General features: G+C 38.5%; 1 protein-coding gene across 4 annotated transcripts; it reads left to right on the plus strand.

Annotated features, from left to right (window-relative positions):
- Nucleotides 1–3,980: 3,980 nt before the first annotated feature.
- On the plus strand, nucleotides 3,981–15,541 carry csf2rb (colony stimulating factor 2 receptor subunit beta). 4 transcript variants are annotated; one of them, XM_051073675.1, is made up of 15 exons: nucleotides 3,981–4,104; nucleotides 6,181–6,379; nucleotides 7,309–7,426; nucleotides 7,562–7,737; nucleotides 7,950–8,104; nucleotides 9,103–9,247; nucleotides 9,461–9,650; nucleotides 9,783–9,937; nucleotides 10,816–10,949; nucleotides 11,708–11,879; nucleotides 12,077–12,173; nucleotides 12,372–12,438; nucleotides 12,546–12,625; nucleotides 13,094–13,256; nucleotides 13,717–15,541. In XM_051073675.1, the coding sequence occupies exons 2-15, from the start codon at nucleotides 6,274–6,276 to the stop codon at nucleotides 14,107–14,109; spliced, it is 2,151 nt and encodes a 716-aa protein (XP_050929632.1). In that variant the 5' UTR covers nucleotides 3,981–4,104; nucleotides 6,181–6,273; the 3' UTR covers nucleotides 14,110–15,541. The 4 variants fall into 4 exon arrangements, with proteins under 4 accessions (XP_050929632.1, XP_050929631.1, XP_050929634.1 ...); XM_051073674.1 differs by having other exon boundaries at nucleotides 3,988–4,100; XM_051073677.1 differs by having other exon boundaries at nucleotides 3,988–4,100; nucleotides 13,094–13,199.
- The last annotated feature ends 2,046 nt before the right edge of the window (nucleotides 15,542–17,587 follow it).

Below are 17,587 nucleotides of genomic sequence, written 5' to 3' on the forward strand. Positions count from 1 at the left end.
CTGCAAATGTGAATTGCATGACTGTCAGGTCATTTTGAATCTTCCTTCGTTATTAATTTTGCTCAGACTGAGGAGCTAAGAGCATCTTTCAGCAGAAAGTCAGAGGGCTTTTGAAAAATAGAGAAAGGAAGAGTCATCTGAGCGGTGTGAAAAACAATTTGTGCAAATAATGAATTTGACTTGACATGAACTGCCTTTTTGATCGGAAACACCAAACCACAAACTGGCAAATAGATAACTTCAGTGAGGGTTATTTTCTGTTTTCTTGAGCTTTAAACTTAGATTTTTTTCTCTGAGTAGTCATAAACATCTGTTGCTGCGCATGCATGTTTTTGGCTTTTCCCCACATGGCCTTAAAATGTCCTTTACATTCTTCATCTGGATCTGTTTGTCAGATTGATTTTGCTGGGGTTTTTTTCTTCTTCATGACTCAAAGGCATCAAGCCGAGATCACCATGATGTGGTTCATGATCTGAGACAACTAAACTGCTGGACCTGTCAGATAACACAAAGATTTTAAAGTCATATTGAAATGACGTGAAGTGTAGCTGTAGCATGAATATGAACATGCATGGTGTCCTGCTACTTGAAATCCATGTGACAGGGCAGTGTGGGGGACTGGTAAAAAGCCACGTCCTGAGCCAGGACACTGAGCCTCTGAGCCAATCACTTTGTTTAAAACTGTTAATGTTTCAACAAAAGAAGATATGAGAATCGTGTGAGTCAGAGTCTGATCTGTGTCAGAGTTTCATTTCTAATTTGTATTGAAGGGAGTGGAAAGTGCTGCAAATGCTGGTGGAAACTAAGTAAAAGTCAATTTTCATTTATGAAGTAGTTAGGTACTCAGTTGTGATGGTTAAGGTTAGAGTAAGGGCCGAGGGAAGGCATTATGTCAATGACAAGTCCCCACAAAGATAGCTGTACAAGGACATGTGCTTGTACAGCTATCTTTGTGCTATCTTGTGTGTGTGTGTGTGTGTGTGTGTGTGTGTGTGTGTGTGTGTGTGTGTGTGTGTGGAGTCAGCTAGAGGCACTAACTGAAATAGACTCCTGACTAAATTTGTGTTATAACAGCTCTTCCAGTGAAAACTGTTGAAAAGGGTCCATGTGTCTTGTATGTAGTGTGGAAACAGTATATAGCAACAGTTTAACGCCCCACACCCTATTGTCAGTGGGCTGTAGTATGAATTATCTGACTCCTCACTGCTCACTCAACACATTCTACATGACTATAAGCAAAAACGTTACATATACAACAATACCATACTATGATTATGATTATGCAGGGTTTATGTTGTTAAATTGAGCTATATATATGTTCCACTGTAACTACCAAAGAGCATATATTTCTGTGGTAATTAGGCCTACATTGTTTGGTTATGATCAGATCAGTTTTTGTTTGTGTTGAACAACACAGGGACAACACTAATCCTATCCTGTGCACAGTGGGCATTACCTGCTCTTCCTCTCTCATCTCAATCGACTTTTATATTTCTTTTTCTTTCAGTCTCCACATCTGGTCCTGTATGTCTTCCCTTCCCAAAGTGGTCCTTTCATTTTCATCTGTGTCAGTGAAAAAAGTAAACACAAGGTCAACTGACATTTATATGCAAATGTTACTGGCCTAGATTTCAACTATAGTTTTAAGTTGGTCGGCATGCCATTGGATGGATTGAACTAATGTTAGTTAGCTAGTGAATTTACTCAAGTGAAAAATGATGGACGACCACTGTTTATCATACCGTGACCACACTATTGCTATTGGTCAGATGATGTTGGGAGATGAATGGCACTGAACTACAGTCTGCCAGTAAAATATGTTGACATAATCAAAGAACCACCATGTTGAGTAAATGCTGCTTTCATGGAACTCATGGTTACAACATGGGAAGTTGTGTACACAGTTTGCTTGGTTTTCATTTGGTGAAGTTGCGAGAACACCTCTGCTAAACAACAGCAACATGGACAACAAAAAAAAACTCAAACAAAAAACTCTATGTGACTAAAATAACAATATATTAACTTACCATCCAACGAGAAATGAACTTCCATGGCCTCCATCATTTCTGAAAACGTCAGCAAGCACGTCATTTGGGGACTCAAAGCTTTCAGAACATTCAGAGGTCCAAGGTCAAGAGAGGGGTGTTCATATCAAGTCTTCTAGAGAACACATCCTCATTTGAGGGTAATGGTGGCTACAGCTATGAGTGTAAACACCACAGAGACCAGAAAAGCTATTAATGACTTAATGTCCACCAGGTGTGTATAGCCACCTCCAACTGAGGTTGCCATGGTTATGGTACCAGGTGCTCAGAGTTAAGTGAGGTCTAGCTTGACGCACCTCTCAAACTCCTGCTATCCAGTCAAAAACTGTAACTCGTGTCACCAGACTTTTTACATTGTATGTGCTACAAGACTTTGCTGCACACACCTGTGCAATTTTGTGTTCCTGGTACCTATTGGAAAAAAGTGGGGTTTTTTTGTTTTGTTTTGTTTTGTTTTTTCAAAAACAGTTTTAGAACTCTAAATTTGTATTGCAGTCTATGGGCCTGATGGATGGTTCCCCTGCCACCTTAAACCTTGTAGTTGAAATTCTGTAAGTCACTGTGCTTTGGTCACACTGTGTGAAAGAAGACAAATTCTGGCAAAAAAAAATTTATGTGTGAAGGGTGAAATTTGTGGCTGTGAGGAGTTAAATAGACATTTTTCAGAAAAGTTTAACACTTTCACGCACAGTTTGTGATGTCCCCCACTTTAGCTTCTAAATGTATTTTTATAGAAAGTAATGAGGCATATCATATCTCCTGACTGAGCAGCACGTTTTGATGTTTGAATTGAGTTTCTACAATGAACTTCATGGAAATAGTTAGGGTGCCATACTTACTTCCATAGTAATCCCACCAAAATATTTGCATTATACTGCATGAACATGTAATTATACCTTATTCATATATACTCTCTTATTCATGTCTTAATCTAATCTAATCTAATCTAATCTAATCTAATCTAATCTAATCTAATCTAAACTAAACTAAACTAATCTAACCATTTAGAAAATTTAGAATTCAGTAAAAATGCATTTCACTGCCAGACAGCAGTGACATTGTGCCCCCTCAAAAGAAGTGGGAAGACGTGCCTCATGTCCCGACACTGAATGATGGCTCTTTGAAGAAATGTTCATTACGCCCACCTTTGACTGACAGCAGAGAGCTCAGGCCAGTTCTGTGTGACGCTTACAAGTTACTTATGAGAAAAAAAGCATCTTTAGAAATGATTTAAGTAAGACAGTTGAATGACGATATCTATCTGTAAGATCTAAGTAGAGGTTTCAGCTGCATGTGGCAGAGCAACATAAAGGAAATGTGCAACTCTACTGTTATCTCCAAGCATGCGGTCGATTAACCACAGACAGTTGTATGTATCTGGCAAATCTTGAGTAGGCTGTATCATGAAACCAAAACATATGTCTATTTTGTGATCAGAGAGCAAAAATTGGTTTGATTTATTGCATTTAAACAGAAAAAGTAACGTAAAAGGCACAGTATGTTAACAGGCTAACGTCAGTTAAAATAGTCTTAAACATACTGCCCATCAGGTGTTTTGTGTTTTGTATTCTCTGTTACAACTTTCTATAAAGTCTTTGTAAATCCTTTTTTTTTCACTTTCTATGCTAAATAGTGACTGGAACTGTTTCAAAAGCAGACCGTGCATTCCCAGAAACAAAACTGCTTTGTCTAGGTACTGATTCAGCCTGATAGACATGTGTTGTTTGTGTATTTTTGCATTCTGTAGGCTTCTAGATTTACACCACTGAGTCTGTCTTTAACTGTCTGTACCTCCACAATAAGTTTGGAATTTCAAATCTTTCAAAATTCTGCCTGACAAGATTACCACTAAGTATAACAAATAAAAAACAGCTGATCATGCAATAAAGCGAAAATGACATTAAGTGGTACCGTGACCAAAAAGGGGAAACTGAGCTCATTGCAGGAAACTCCCACAGAGTTCTTGACAGTGTTCAAGAGGAGCTGGTTGACAAGAAGGAAGAAATGTGGCAGACAGTTGGATGGACAATGGAAAAGCAGTCTCTATCATTTAAGGCAGGTAAGTGGGAGATTTACTTTGTGATTTTGTGGATGGCTGATCAATAGTCAGGTATTCATGGGGGCGAAAGTTGTGTCACATTGTTCACATTTATACTCTTTAAATTAACCTTTTGTTCCACAGCTTAAAATTTTGTGGATGACATAGATATCACAGTACAAACAAGTTCATCTACAGTTATATTTATATATCTCAGCTCTAATTTGACATCATGATATCAGGACACAATAATTTATCTAAAAATATTCAGTCAAAGAGAGACAGACTTGCTGTCTTCCTTAGAACTGATGATAATGAAATGTGTTGAGTGGATGAATGGCAACATGAAATCCTGCTCATTCACATCCTGTGACTCAAACATGACGTGAATTACAGTGAATTTTCATAATCAGACTAGAATTTTGTAATAAAGTATCGCTCCTCAGGATGATCTGGATGATCATGCTGAAAGAAATGTAGCCAACATTATCCAAAGACCAATTCTGTACTTTATTTATAATGAAGGGATTTTGTCATGTCTTCTTGGATGTTGCATGCACACTTTCATTCACCTACATACACACGTTTTCCATATTTGTGCTTATATTTGGGGTTAACCTCCTTTTGTCTTTGATATTTGTGTGGCTGATGATTTCATGTCAGCATCACACTCAAACCTGCCGCTCTGCTCTGCTGTGCAAGCCACTGTACCTGTACAAAATAACAGGTTGAGAAGGTTATGTGGTTTCAGATTCAATAGTTGGATTCTCACATTCTTGCTGACAGGGGTTTTCCCCAAACCTACAACTGTAAACAGCAGCTAAAACAAGCCCGAGTGACCCTTAAAATCCCCCCTTTGTGTGACTGCCCTGAAATTATCACACCTCTTTTTTGTGTTCTTTTTTATCTTGAACTGTATTATCTTTTCACATAGTTTCTCACTTTATATAAACACATTTTGAGAACTGTGAAAAAGATTCTACAAACACTAAGGTTTAGCACATACTCATGCTACAAAATGATTTTAAAATTCAATTATTTGAATTAATCTACAGGGACAGACATTATTGTCTTATATTAAAATATATCTAATATATAAATAATCATTGTGAGATAATACTTTTTTAGGGGAGCTAAAGAACTGAGAGACAATTACAGGAAAACAAATAAGGAACTAAAAACGTCACAGATAAATATGAGTTTAACATTTCTTAAGTTACCAAATTTTAATTTTCAGCCTATAATTAACTTGTAGAGACTTTCTTATTTATTCATTTTAGGATCTTAGGATGTGGGACGGACATACATCCTAGAAATTACACATTTGTGTTACATGTGTGGCTCGCTTGGGTACAGATAATCACAATTTAAAGAAAAAGTACATATAATACAACAAAAATTTAGACCTTCATAATGTTATGAAAATAGGATTTACATTACATTTTAGCACAGAAATTAGTTTTTAAAAAGTACATTAGTCTCAGGTTAAAGATTTAATTTCTAAACCATCTTATAGCTCATGAACACTTGCCAAAATTGAGCACGAAAGAGCACTTTCATAATTCATAATTGCTATGTTTGTATCAGCACTCTTAAGATTTCCTAGTCTCTATTAACAGTCTTTTGAAACTCAGCCTGTCAGTGTGAGAGTCGCTTTGTCTCGTCGTACACTTAGCACTGTGCTTTTAGTGCCAGGCCGTATATTTAAGCAGAGCTGTAAAACAACTGATCCGTGTCTCCAGTATTTGGTATTTTATGTTGATATGAATGATCCCTCGTGACAACGTGTAGTTTTTTATCAGTGCCAATGACATGTGAGAGAGAAAGATAAGAAGCAGGCGGATGTGTGGTGACATCCCACAAAAAGCCGACAGTCAAAGCAGAAGTGAGTGCTGGTAGTCATGACTCATTTCTTCATTATTTCTAGTAAATGAACTCTCTCTCTGTCTCTCTCTCTCTCTCTCTCTGTCTGTCTCTCTCTCTCTCTGTCTCTCTCTCTCTCTCTCTCTCTGTCTCTCTCTCTCTCTCTCTCTGTCTGTCTCTCTCTCTCTCTCTTATTTTACTTTCTCTGTATATAACCTCCCCTTTCCTCTACAGACTTGTTGATGATATGAATACATACAGTTCAGCACATTTCCTGAGACCAGCTCAGAAAAACACAGGCTTGTACAGCCCTCTCTGTCCCCAGGAATGATGCTTCTCTTCCGGGTTGTGCTTTGGTCAGCGCTCCCTCTTCTGGCTCTTTCCTCTGCTCTGGAACATTGTCTCCTCCATGAGAGCAGCAGCTCACAGAACGGTAAGTCTCTGCTAGTATTCACCGGGCATCATCTGGATTGTTTTTCAATTAAAGCTTTCAAAATCCTTTCAATATTTCAGCTCATAAATTGGATCATCTCTCAGCTAAATTTGTCTTGGGATGCAACAGAACATAAGGGAAAGTCACAGTCAGCAGTGAAATATATCAAAGTACTTTTACTCAAGTGTTGTTTTGAAGTACTAGTTCTTTACACAAGTATTGCTACTTGCTGCTTCTTTTTACTTTTACTCCACTACATTTATCTGATGGATTTAGTTATTAGTTACATACAAAACACATTATCATCTTCATCAAAAGTATATCATCAAAAAATATTATCATTAAAAAAGCATCTTGATAGAATCTTGTAACATGTTTCTCCTGTAAATACGTGTTTCAAGAATTTCAACGAAAGAAAGAAAGTCAACTTTTTTGACTTTTCATTGTAGCAACCTGACATCTTCTGTCATGTTTCAAGATACAGACGCTGTATTCTTTCTTTTTTTTTTTTAACAAGTTGATTTAGATTAAAAACAAGTTTAAGTCTGTTTACTGGCAGAAATATATTCATAAAATCTGAGTTTTTAATATTAAATTGTCCAAAACTAAAGTGGTTAACGACAGTAAAAATACTGTTTGCACTTGACAGTCTTATAATATACATATATGACACTGGGAAAGCATAGTCCACAACACAATGCTAGCACAAACTTCTCTAATACATCTGCACTTTTACTTGACTGAAATTTTGAATGCATGACTTTTGCTAGTAATGGTGTATTTTTACAGTGCTGTATTACTTCTTTAACTTGCGTAAAGGAGCTGAATCTTTCTTCCACCACTGGTTACAGCTTATATGCAGCGCAACTCAGTATCTTAAGAGCACTATAGCATAGTCACTGACCAGATATTTTTCCCTCTCTACCCAGTGTCTTCATTGCTGGAATCCTTACAGTGCCATAATGACTACATGTCCCAAGTCCACTGCAAATGGAGGAAACACAGAGACACGCCGCTGCAGCTTTGGTCCACCTTTTCATCCAACAGGTAAAACCAAAAGAGAAGACCAGAGGAGCAGAGGGAACAAAAGTGAAAAGGATGTTTGGCAATGAATAAGACAAATATGCAATTTTGGAAACAAAGTTTAGTGTGTGCCACAGCTCTGTGTCCATGTCCTTGCAGGGTGTTGTGTGTGCCATACAATCCACCAAAGCAAGATGAGCACGGGACTGTCCACTGCAAATATGATGCTCGTGCATTTTCCATTGGCATCAAACACACAGTCTTCTTCCTCAAGAACAAGTCACTGACTGTTTGCTCATCTGTCCAGAACAAGCCTCTGGATCTGTCTCAGCTCTGTGAGTTTACATGACATCCGTCTATTGTAACTGTCACATTTTCTGTGATAATTACAGAAATAAATTATGTTGCTAAGTACGAATTAAGACATTTTATAATGCAGAAATATCCATTGTTTATTACATTTAGCTGCTATTTTGTGTCTGGAAGTGTCATCACTTCAGCTGTTCAAGGAGCTATGGGATTTTGTGTTTATTGTTGTGTTGTACAGTGAGAGCACGCATACCAGTGGACCTATCCACACATGATGCAGGTGATGGAGGCCGACGGCTCAGCTGGTCCAGCCCCTACCCCTCTTCCTCTTCCCTGAACAAAAACCTTACGTATCAGCTCAGCTACAGAACAGTAAAACAGGACAATTGGACTGTAAGTGTAAAAGATTCTGCCACCAGATTTGAATCAAATTATCACGTCATATCAAAGTCATGGAGTGACTTTTAAGCATCAAAACTCTTTTGGTAAACTTAATATTTCTGATATAAAAGCTGAAATTGAATTTGGCTGGTGTATTTTCAGCAGGAAAAGAGTTGCATTTATATGGGCAAGAGTGTTGTTGTAGTTCCTGACATTAACTGACGTTAAAACAGCTTGCTATATTATATTTAGCAGTGATAATGAAAGCAGTTACTGGTGCATAAATAATTTCTGATATACTGTACCTCTGACAGGAAAACCAGTTTGAGCTGTGAATTCATGGGGCCCATTTGTATTCAAAATGGGATACACACTAAGCTCCTGGTGAGCTAAAATGAAGGATGTAAATATACTAAACATACTGTACAATAACATATACTGCAAAGAAAAAAACAGGATGTACTTTTGCTGCACTGACACAATATCAGCAGAATGGGAACAACAGAAAAACACCCCTTCTGCTGACTTGGGAGTGTAATCACGCATTATTCCACGTTGATTAGCCCTGGTGCTAGTCATACCAGAGAAACGTACAAAAACAGCTACTTTCGTTGCGTCCCATACAGTAGCGGTTACCAAGTGAAACCAGATACAAATGAGCAGTGTACAGCTCCTGTGAAATTAGCTGGTGCAACTGGTGCAATGTTTACCATGTTCACCATCTTAGTTTAGCATGTTAGCATGCTAACATTTGCTAAACATTTGGCTAAAAACAAATAACAATATTGTATTTTGAATATTTTGATTGCTGATCCAATATGATGTAAAATGAGTTTGCTCTGTGTGTCACCACACACTGGAAGCAGAAACAAATAAGAATGGCATTCAGTTGAGTGCATACCAATGCCAACCCCTTAATCCGGATACACACCAGAATCTATTGGGTTCTTCCCTGGCCCATGCCACATCATTCCATCATTCATATGCATCTTTCTTCACTCTCTCTGCAGACTAAGGAAGTCACAAACACCAGTGTGAATCTTGAGAAACAATTGTTGCATCCGGGTCACCGGTATGAAGCTAGGGTGAGGGCCCGGGCCAGTGTGGGCCAGTGGAGTGACTGGAGTCCTGTGGTGACCTGGAAGACTGAGGAGGGTGAGTCAAAGGAAAAAAATGTGCACTATTTAAAAACTACATACAATCACTTAACAAAATCGTTTTCTGTATGAGCACAAATTTACTTCAACTCGCATATTGACTGCACTGAATCATTTTTCTCACGTAGGGTGCTTCTGATACAGACCCTGCTCCTTATCTCCTTCTCTCACATTTCTAATCTTCTCTCTGTCTGTTTTTATGGAAGCCTAGGAAAAGTCTGGAGCTTACTAGCTGTCTCTTTCTCTATCGCTTTCTCTCTGGCCCTAGACACCGGACAGTCTCCCAGTTTGCATTGTGTGCTGGATGGAGAGAAGGAGGTGATGTGCAGCTGGGAGGTGAGCAGAGAGCTGTCTCACTTCATTACCTACCAGCTGGACTGTCGACACAGCCAGACTGCACTGTAAGTCGAGTGTGACGCTGACAACACCACCTGGTCAAGCCTGAACGATGCACCCATTCAGTTATCATTCATTCGCTCACCTGACTATTCCTCCTCCTCCTCCTCCTGCTCCCTTTTAATCCCTGCCTCCAGGTCTGAGAGTTGCTGCATGAACCCAACAGTAAGTCGCGACCCCAGCGGGATGGTGCTGAAGTACAGCTGCTCTCTGATTGTCGCAGACCCCGCACATCTGCTGCTCAAGCTCCAACCAAAGCAAAATGCCAAGACTTTTAGGGTCCACCAACACAGTGAGTGGACATGAGACAGAGCGCACAACATTACAAGAGAGGGGGTGTGGAGGGGGAGCTGTCACTTTGAGCAGAGTAGGGTGTAGAGATAACATGTCCTGCCAAATTAAAAACACACAGAGAGGTGATAAAATTGCAGGGAGCTGTTGCAGACAAACACAGGAGCTGTGATGTGATTGAGTGTCTCCACCTAGTGTTTGAATGGCACTACTGCATCACTGTCTGTTTATTACCACACAATAAGATAAGATGGGTTTGGTTTTATTCTGTCATAAATCAATCTGAATGCAACACACTTGTCCAAAAATTCACAAAAACAAGCACACAAACACACTCAATCCAAGATTAAATATGGACACGCAGAAATAAACTACATACTAAATACATTCACCCATTTCTCCAACAGAGTCATATCTATGAATTCTGACCAGTGCTATATCTATGCTGGTCTTATAGGCATTTACACCTAACTTGCTGCTAACCACTGAAACCTATGGGGAATGTTTAATGTAACATATGATTGTGACCAGTCACTCTGATTATATCAAAGCCATACATGACATTTTCTTACAAATTTCTTCAGATTTTCTCTTTTTTAACCACAGAGTCCCCGGATACACTAATTTCCTGTATAAGACGAGATAAGATGTTACTGAGGAAATTATGTTGTAACCTTATGATGATTTTGAAAATACAAAGTGTCAGGTTTTACAGTCTAGACCATTGTTGTTTTTCATCCTCTCTACCATCACTGCCAAGCTGCACAAAACTCTAAAGTGTTTCTGTGTTTAATCTGTACAGAGCATTGAGCAGTATGTGTTTACAGTAGTGATCGTCTTAATCTGACGTATGCTATAAACTAATCTCTTCGCCCACAGTCCGTCCCAACCCACCACAGCAAGTAAGAGTGAAGGAGAAAGACCTCGATTGGATTGTGGAATGGACTGCACCAAATAAATCTTCGAAAATTTCACTGTATTATGAGGTCTGCTATTACAGGACACAGGATCAGGTGAGAGACTATTATTACTTTATTATTATTGTAACTGTAAAAATTGAGCATTAGCTAAGCATTTAAGCATTTAAAGGTAAAGTGATTGCTAATGCTAATTTGCTAAAATGCTAATTAACAGCTGATAATAATTCAATGGCCATATTCTGTTCATATCATTATCTTGTTTTTATCTTGTCTTTACTTGTATGTCTTTTTCTATCTTTTCAATCACTTATGCTGCTGCAACAATGTAAATTTCCCCATTGTGGGACTAATAAAGGATTATCTTATCTTATTTTATTCATGTAAAAAAAATAGTGTGTTGCAGCAACACTCTTGGCAGCACTACTTACATTGGACTGACAGCAGATTGGATGCCACCATGACTCACTATCACAAAAATGTTTTACGAGATGGGACTGGCAAGGGCTAGCTGGTTAGCATGCTAACTTTAGTAGAAGAAAAGAAGTTATAGAAATAGAAGCAAAATAAGAGTTTTCAAAATTGGTATTTGATGCTGAACTTGTTACATTTCCTCTAGACTGGTAAGTAAACAGCTGTTAATGTTTATATTGGTTATGGAGTGATGGCAAAAACGTACATAGAGCATCTTTAATCCATACTGCAGCAGTTTACCACATAGAAATCCAACAATATACTGCTTGGCTTCAGTAAATTCAAAGAAAAGTGAATTTAGCTAATGAAATATGATTTTGCCTTTAAAATCAACATAATCACACAATATTTAATGGATTTTATATGCATTGCATTATCAGGGATGTTCTACCCTGCTGAACTCTTCAGAGTTGTTCATGTCCCTGCCAGCTCTGGTCCCATCTCAGCACTACCAGGTCAAAGTGAGGTCACTGGTCATCCCCGGGAAAGGCATCAAGTACGAGGGAATCCCCTCTGAATGGACTGATCCTGTGGACTGGACCTCGCATGCAGGTACCACAGGACACGCAAACTCTGAGATGCGCATTTCATTTCACCTACTCTTGTGAGAATTACCTTTTTGCTATTAATAACATTTTATTTTCTCCATTCTGGAGAAAGTGACCAGTTAATTCAGAGATAAAACATGGGCCTAAAAATCATGCTCATCATTATCATCAATCATTAGTCTTTTTTCTGCTCCCTGACAGCCACCTGGTCACTCACCACCTTGATATATGTTCTGATCAGTGTGTTTGTGGCCACAGTCTTCTTCACACTCTACTGCACCATTCCAGCTTGTAAAAGGTACTTTACTTATGTATTCATTCTGTATATATGCTACTTCTCTTCAAAACTGACATACTACAACTGTCAGATAAATGGAGTATATACATTATACAAATAGTCCATCTATAAAATAAGTCTAAAATTTATCTTTAATATGCTTTACTTGCCAAATCAAGTTTCAACTCTCTCTTTACATGGTGTCTTTTAAACAAATAGAAAGGTGGTCCTTTGGGTGGACTCAGTTCCCTCTCCGGGCAAAAGCAAAATCCTGTCTGAGATACAGGTGAGAGTGGATAATTCTACAGCTCAATGTCATAATGTAGTAATTCAATTAATCACAAAATTATTCTGTTTGTAATGTGTGAATCGTTGTGTATTTTTGTGATCCAGTCCGCAGCCAGTTGGACCTTTATTCAGAGCGAGGACGCTTCCATCTGCGAAGTGCAACACTTCGACACCATATCTACATGGTAACACATTTCACTCTTGACATTTCTTGTAGGGATTGTGAAATTGTGAGCTGATACAGATGTCCAAAATAACTATTTGGCCAATAGCTGATACCGATGCTTGAATGTGCACAAATTTAATTATGCTAATTCATGAAACAACCTTTAATATAACCTTCTTTCACATGACACCCAGTGGCTGTCATGAGTGGATATAATACCACAGCACTATCAACAAGGCAAATATTGACTAATACAGATCTTCCGCCATAATATCATTGCATCCCTAATTTCTAGACAGTCAACACTTACAAATTATTCTATCATAGATGAAAACACTGCTGCACCTCCAACTGAGAATATGTGGAGAACAGTACTAATTATACAACATAGATTATTTTGTGGCACTGAGTGTCACCTGCATGAATGGATAGTCAGCAACGACAACGATACTCAGCAAAAACTCTCTACTCTTTCTCCTCCCTGCAGCTCCTCACATGCGTCGCTGTGGCCAATCACAGATGCTGATGAAAATCATTTGGAGCTGGACGAGGGCTTCTGGAACACTGATAACTTTCCCATCCCTACTGAGAAGGTCAACAGCTCTGACACATCCTCCATGAGCTTCAGTGGGCCATACATATTCTGTCAGGTCAGCTACTCACAGCCATAACCAGGTTGTCAGGTTTCTAGGTGATGAGAATTTCTCATGTACCCAACACAGATCAACAAAAAGGAAATCAGCTTTAAAAAAAAACTATCCAGTATACATAAAAATGCAGAGTCAAAACAACCCATTGTAGTTTGATGAGGGTTGATGTTCCAAACAATTTTTGGGACTGGTGCAGAGTTAGGAAGTCACTTCTCCACACCAAGAAGTAGTATGTATTATTATCCCCATAAAACCACAATGTATTGTGTCAACACTTCTGGTTTTTGTAAACAAATATGATATAATACGTTAATTAGTGAGGTACAGAAGTGCTGGTAGGCAGAATTACATACTGTATTTAGCAAAGCTAATATTGTATATCAATGTTATCAAAATATTGTTGTGAATTAATTTCCAGCCATTAAATTTCATACTGAACAGCACTGTGTCTATTCAACAGACATCACAGCCCAACTGTAAGCCAGTGGATGTCAAGTGTGACGAGAAAGAGAACAAAAACAAAACCTTATCAGATGGCTCTCCTCCCCCTGTGAATTTTGCCCTTTTCGGAGAGGGTTATGTGTGTCTACCCAACAGCACCATCTCTAGGTCCACACAGGATCTCGTATCTCACAGCGATGCCAGCACAAACACACACAGGCACAACAGCCTGGAGCAGGATCAACAGTGTTCGGACTCCATGCTGCACCCTGATAAGACAGACTTCCAGCCCATCCACAGCGAAGCCACCAGCATGGACCAGCCTCCGCCTTACACCTCTTCACCTTTCACCCCCTGGCCTCAGGGTGGGACCATGCATGCCTCGGGGTACTGCCACCTCCCACAGCCCTAATCAGAGTTGGTTACCAGGGTCATACGAGAGAGGAGCACATCAAAACAGGATCTGTAAGGCTTTTTCAGGAGATATGAAAGTTAATCAAGCAGTGATTATTTTTTTGTGTTTTCATAAGCTTTCCATTTTATTTCAAACTACTTATCCTTCCATGTAGAAAAAAACAAATATATGTATTAATTATTAGGTCAATACACATTAGAAGGTGTTTTAGGTGTTTTTTTTGTTGTTGTTGTTGTTGTTGTTTTTTTTAGAAGAACCTTTTTACTTCTTTTATTGTTATCTGACCTGAGATCAGGTTGAGAGGTCTGACCAATGGAGGGCAATAGTGAGCTGAGCCTGTGAGTGCAATGAAGTGGCGGGTGACTGCAGTATGGTACACAAAATGATTCTTTTCTTTGCTAAAAAAAAGAATGAAATTACTTCCTAACATATACTAGATCAGGATGAAATAACAGGATCACCTTATATGTTCATATAATCCATTAGAATAGCAATTAAGTTGTCAATGAAGCTCAAAGTGTGTCATTTTCATTGAGATATTCCATTCCATTTTCACAGGAAGTTATGGTCATTTTACTGACTTTGTACGAATTCTCATGCAATGTGAAATGTACGGGACCTAACCACAGATGCTTAAGAATTGTGTTGAAATGTACCCTTTTTTTTTATTACTTCCTCAAATTTCGTGTTTCTGTCACAGCTGAGATAAGAAGTTGAATTATGTAAACTGCTATTCATAGGAAAAGTGTGTACATCTGCTGACTTCCGCCATCACTGCAGTCAAAATGCGTGTTTGCACAAAGGTGTGTGAGTTGGGACCTTGTTGTCATTGTTGCAGCCTATGTATTGTTGAGTACGCTGAACTTTATGTTAATCTACATTGCAATGAAAATATGTTAAAGCTACCTTTAAGATATAAAACTTGCCCTCAAGTATGTTACTTATAGACCTATTTGATGTCAGTAAAAATGCAAGTTTGCACTATGTTTACTGCACTTCTATACTGTGATAGGGAATCACGATTTTTGTGTATGTTTTATGAATGGATTATACACATGTTCTCACCCCAAACACATATGCAAACATAAATTACATTTGGTGTCACTGTGTAATTCACTGGGTAGCCCTCAAGTGTAATTCTTTCGTAGTGTGCCTTGCACATTTAAAAGTGATACCAAATGGTCCTGAACTAGCATTCATATGTGACAAGCTGGGAGTGCGAACATGTAGGGAACATGGGCAAAGAAGAAAAAAGAGTTTGGCTGTCAAACTATGTAACAGATGTTATAATATAAGGGTTATAATGCCTTAATGATGTGCTTTTTAGGCTATTTAATTTATCCAAAAGATAGAATCTACATATTACCAAAAAAGTAAATCCTGCACTGTGGATAATTGCACTGTGAGAAAATAAACTTTTTATATTTAACTGGAATTATTGCATGTTTTTGGAAGGTGACTGTTTGACTGCTGGTGTCATTTATATTGAAATTAATAAGATTGATTAATTTAAAATTTGATAAAGTTAAGGCACATAAACTGAGATGGTAGCTACTAAAATTATATAAACTAATTGCCCTCAGGAGGAATATATGTTTTTTTTTTCTTCATCATGATGTAGCTAATCCAGATTAACAGTTAACTAACTCAATTACTCAGATCTTTTGTCATTACTAATGACAAAAAAATTTATTTATGTTTTTAAAATATATATATTTCTAAGTGTATTTCACAATTAAAATTTAGCTGTGGATAGTTTACCAGCTATTTTTCACTTGATATAGCAGCATTTACAGCTCAGATAATAACAGGCTAGAGTGCACTTATTGCAGTGTCAGCACTACAAAAAGCAGATTGCAGCTACTGAGTTAATATGATTTGGCTTTAGTTTTAGCTTTGTTTTGTAGCTTATGCTCATTTTAAAGGATGTTTTCACAGAAATTACATCTTTATATGATATATTTATCATTTATACATTGTATAGTTACAGTGTTTTGTCTTTGATGGGCAGCACAGTCTCTTGTCTGTTCACTTCACACTCATGCATTAGCACTTACTGTATTTCAGCTGTCATTCATTATACTGAACTTTCTGTCCATATTTCTGTCTCTTTCTCTGATGCACAAAAGTGAGAGCACAAGAGAGATTTATAATAGCACAAAGTAATAACTTGCAAAGCTATGACAAACATAAGGTGGTCACCAAATCAGTCACTATTCCCAAGCCTTTGCTAAAAGTAGTTTTTGTCCATAGGAACAGATTCTGTGTGACTGTGTATTTTCTCGCATTTGTTAACCTCAGCGAGTCACCAAGTGTCTGTATTTGTTAACAGGTGCAAAATTTTCAGGTAAGACATTTTTAGATAGCAATTTGGCAGCTGAGTTCCAAATCAGAGAGTGAATATCTCAGAGCTGTGTATACAGTGGTTAGACCATCTCTCTCTTCCTCACACACACACACACACACACACATTCACAGTGTTATCTAATTTATTGCTCTGTTTATCCACACATCTATCTAGCCTGACAGGGTTGTACACAGTATTCAGGGTCTGTCAGTTTCTGGAAGTAGGTGCGAGTGTGTAATACACACAATACATTGCAATGCAACATTACTGTTAAGAAATTAATATTATGAACATATTGTGCTTGAGCAGCGCAAAAGTCTTCCTTGTCTCTGCTGAGAAAACACAATGCTGGAATTCCAGGCATGCTGATATCAACTTCCTGTGTTTTCAGCCCATCGCTAGGTACAGCTTCCTGTCTGATGAGGCTGAGGAGCAGTCTGACACACACTGACTAAGTCAGGGTGCCCACAAAAGGCACTAATGTGCCTGTCTCTTTGGCCTTGACCATGGTAGTTGAAGGGTAGGGGAAGGTGATTTGATGTGTTTTTCCAGCATTCTTGGCTTTTTCAGACATTCTGCTCCAAAAACAGTCACATTCCTCAGTCTCACAGCTACCATCAGAGAGCTATTGTTCCCTGGGACAGGAGGGTGCTTTGGTGGAGTGAGTGAGTGAGTAAATGAGTGAGTGAGTGAACAAGTGACAGATTCTATCAATCCTAAACTGTGAAAAATGAAAAGGGCAGCAGTTAAAAGGACAAAGGTGTGTATGTTGATGGAAACACCAGTGTTATTGTGTGTGTGTGTGTGTGCTTGATAGTGTGTAGTGTGGGTAATTGTGTTGTCATCAATGTACGGCATGTCCCTGTCCTTTGTCGTACATAAAAACAGGAAAATAAAAGCGCTGGAAGGTGTAGGGAGTGCGTGGCGCCACACGGATGCTTGTGTAACCTCCTGTTCAAAGGCCTCCTGTTTCCTCACTACTGTACATCAGGGAATCCAGGCCATACTGAAACACAGACAGTTTCAGTATGGCAAAGACGTGCCTTTTAAGGCAGTCTGGACAATTAGATGTTTTTAGTCGGGGCAGTGTAATGTCACCCTGTTAGTGTTTGTTTTCTCATCTTCTTG

Source organism: Lates calcarifer, linkage group LG11, assembly GCF_001640805.2.
Source record: "Lates calcarifer isolate ASB-BC8 linkage group LG11, TLL_Latcal_v3, whole genome shotgun sequence".
Lineage (NCBI taxonomy): Eukaryota > Metazoa > Chordata > Actinopteri > Centropomidae > Lates > Lates calcarifer.

Excerpts from the sequence above, each read along its gene's own strand:
- csf2rb (XM_051073675.1), top strand. The coding sequence starts at position 6,274 with ATGATGCTTCTCTTCCGGGTTGTGCTTTGGTCAGCGCTCCCTCTTCTG. Across the intron at positions 7,427-7,561 it reads TCCACCTTTTCATCCAACAG|GGTGTTGTGTGTGCCATACA; the intron begins GTAAAACCAAAA and ends ATGTCCTTGCAG. Across the intron at positions 12,626-13,093 it reads TTCGACACCATATCTACATG|CTCCTCACATGCGTCGCTGT; the intron begins GTAACACATTTC and ends TCCTCCCTGCAG.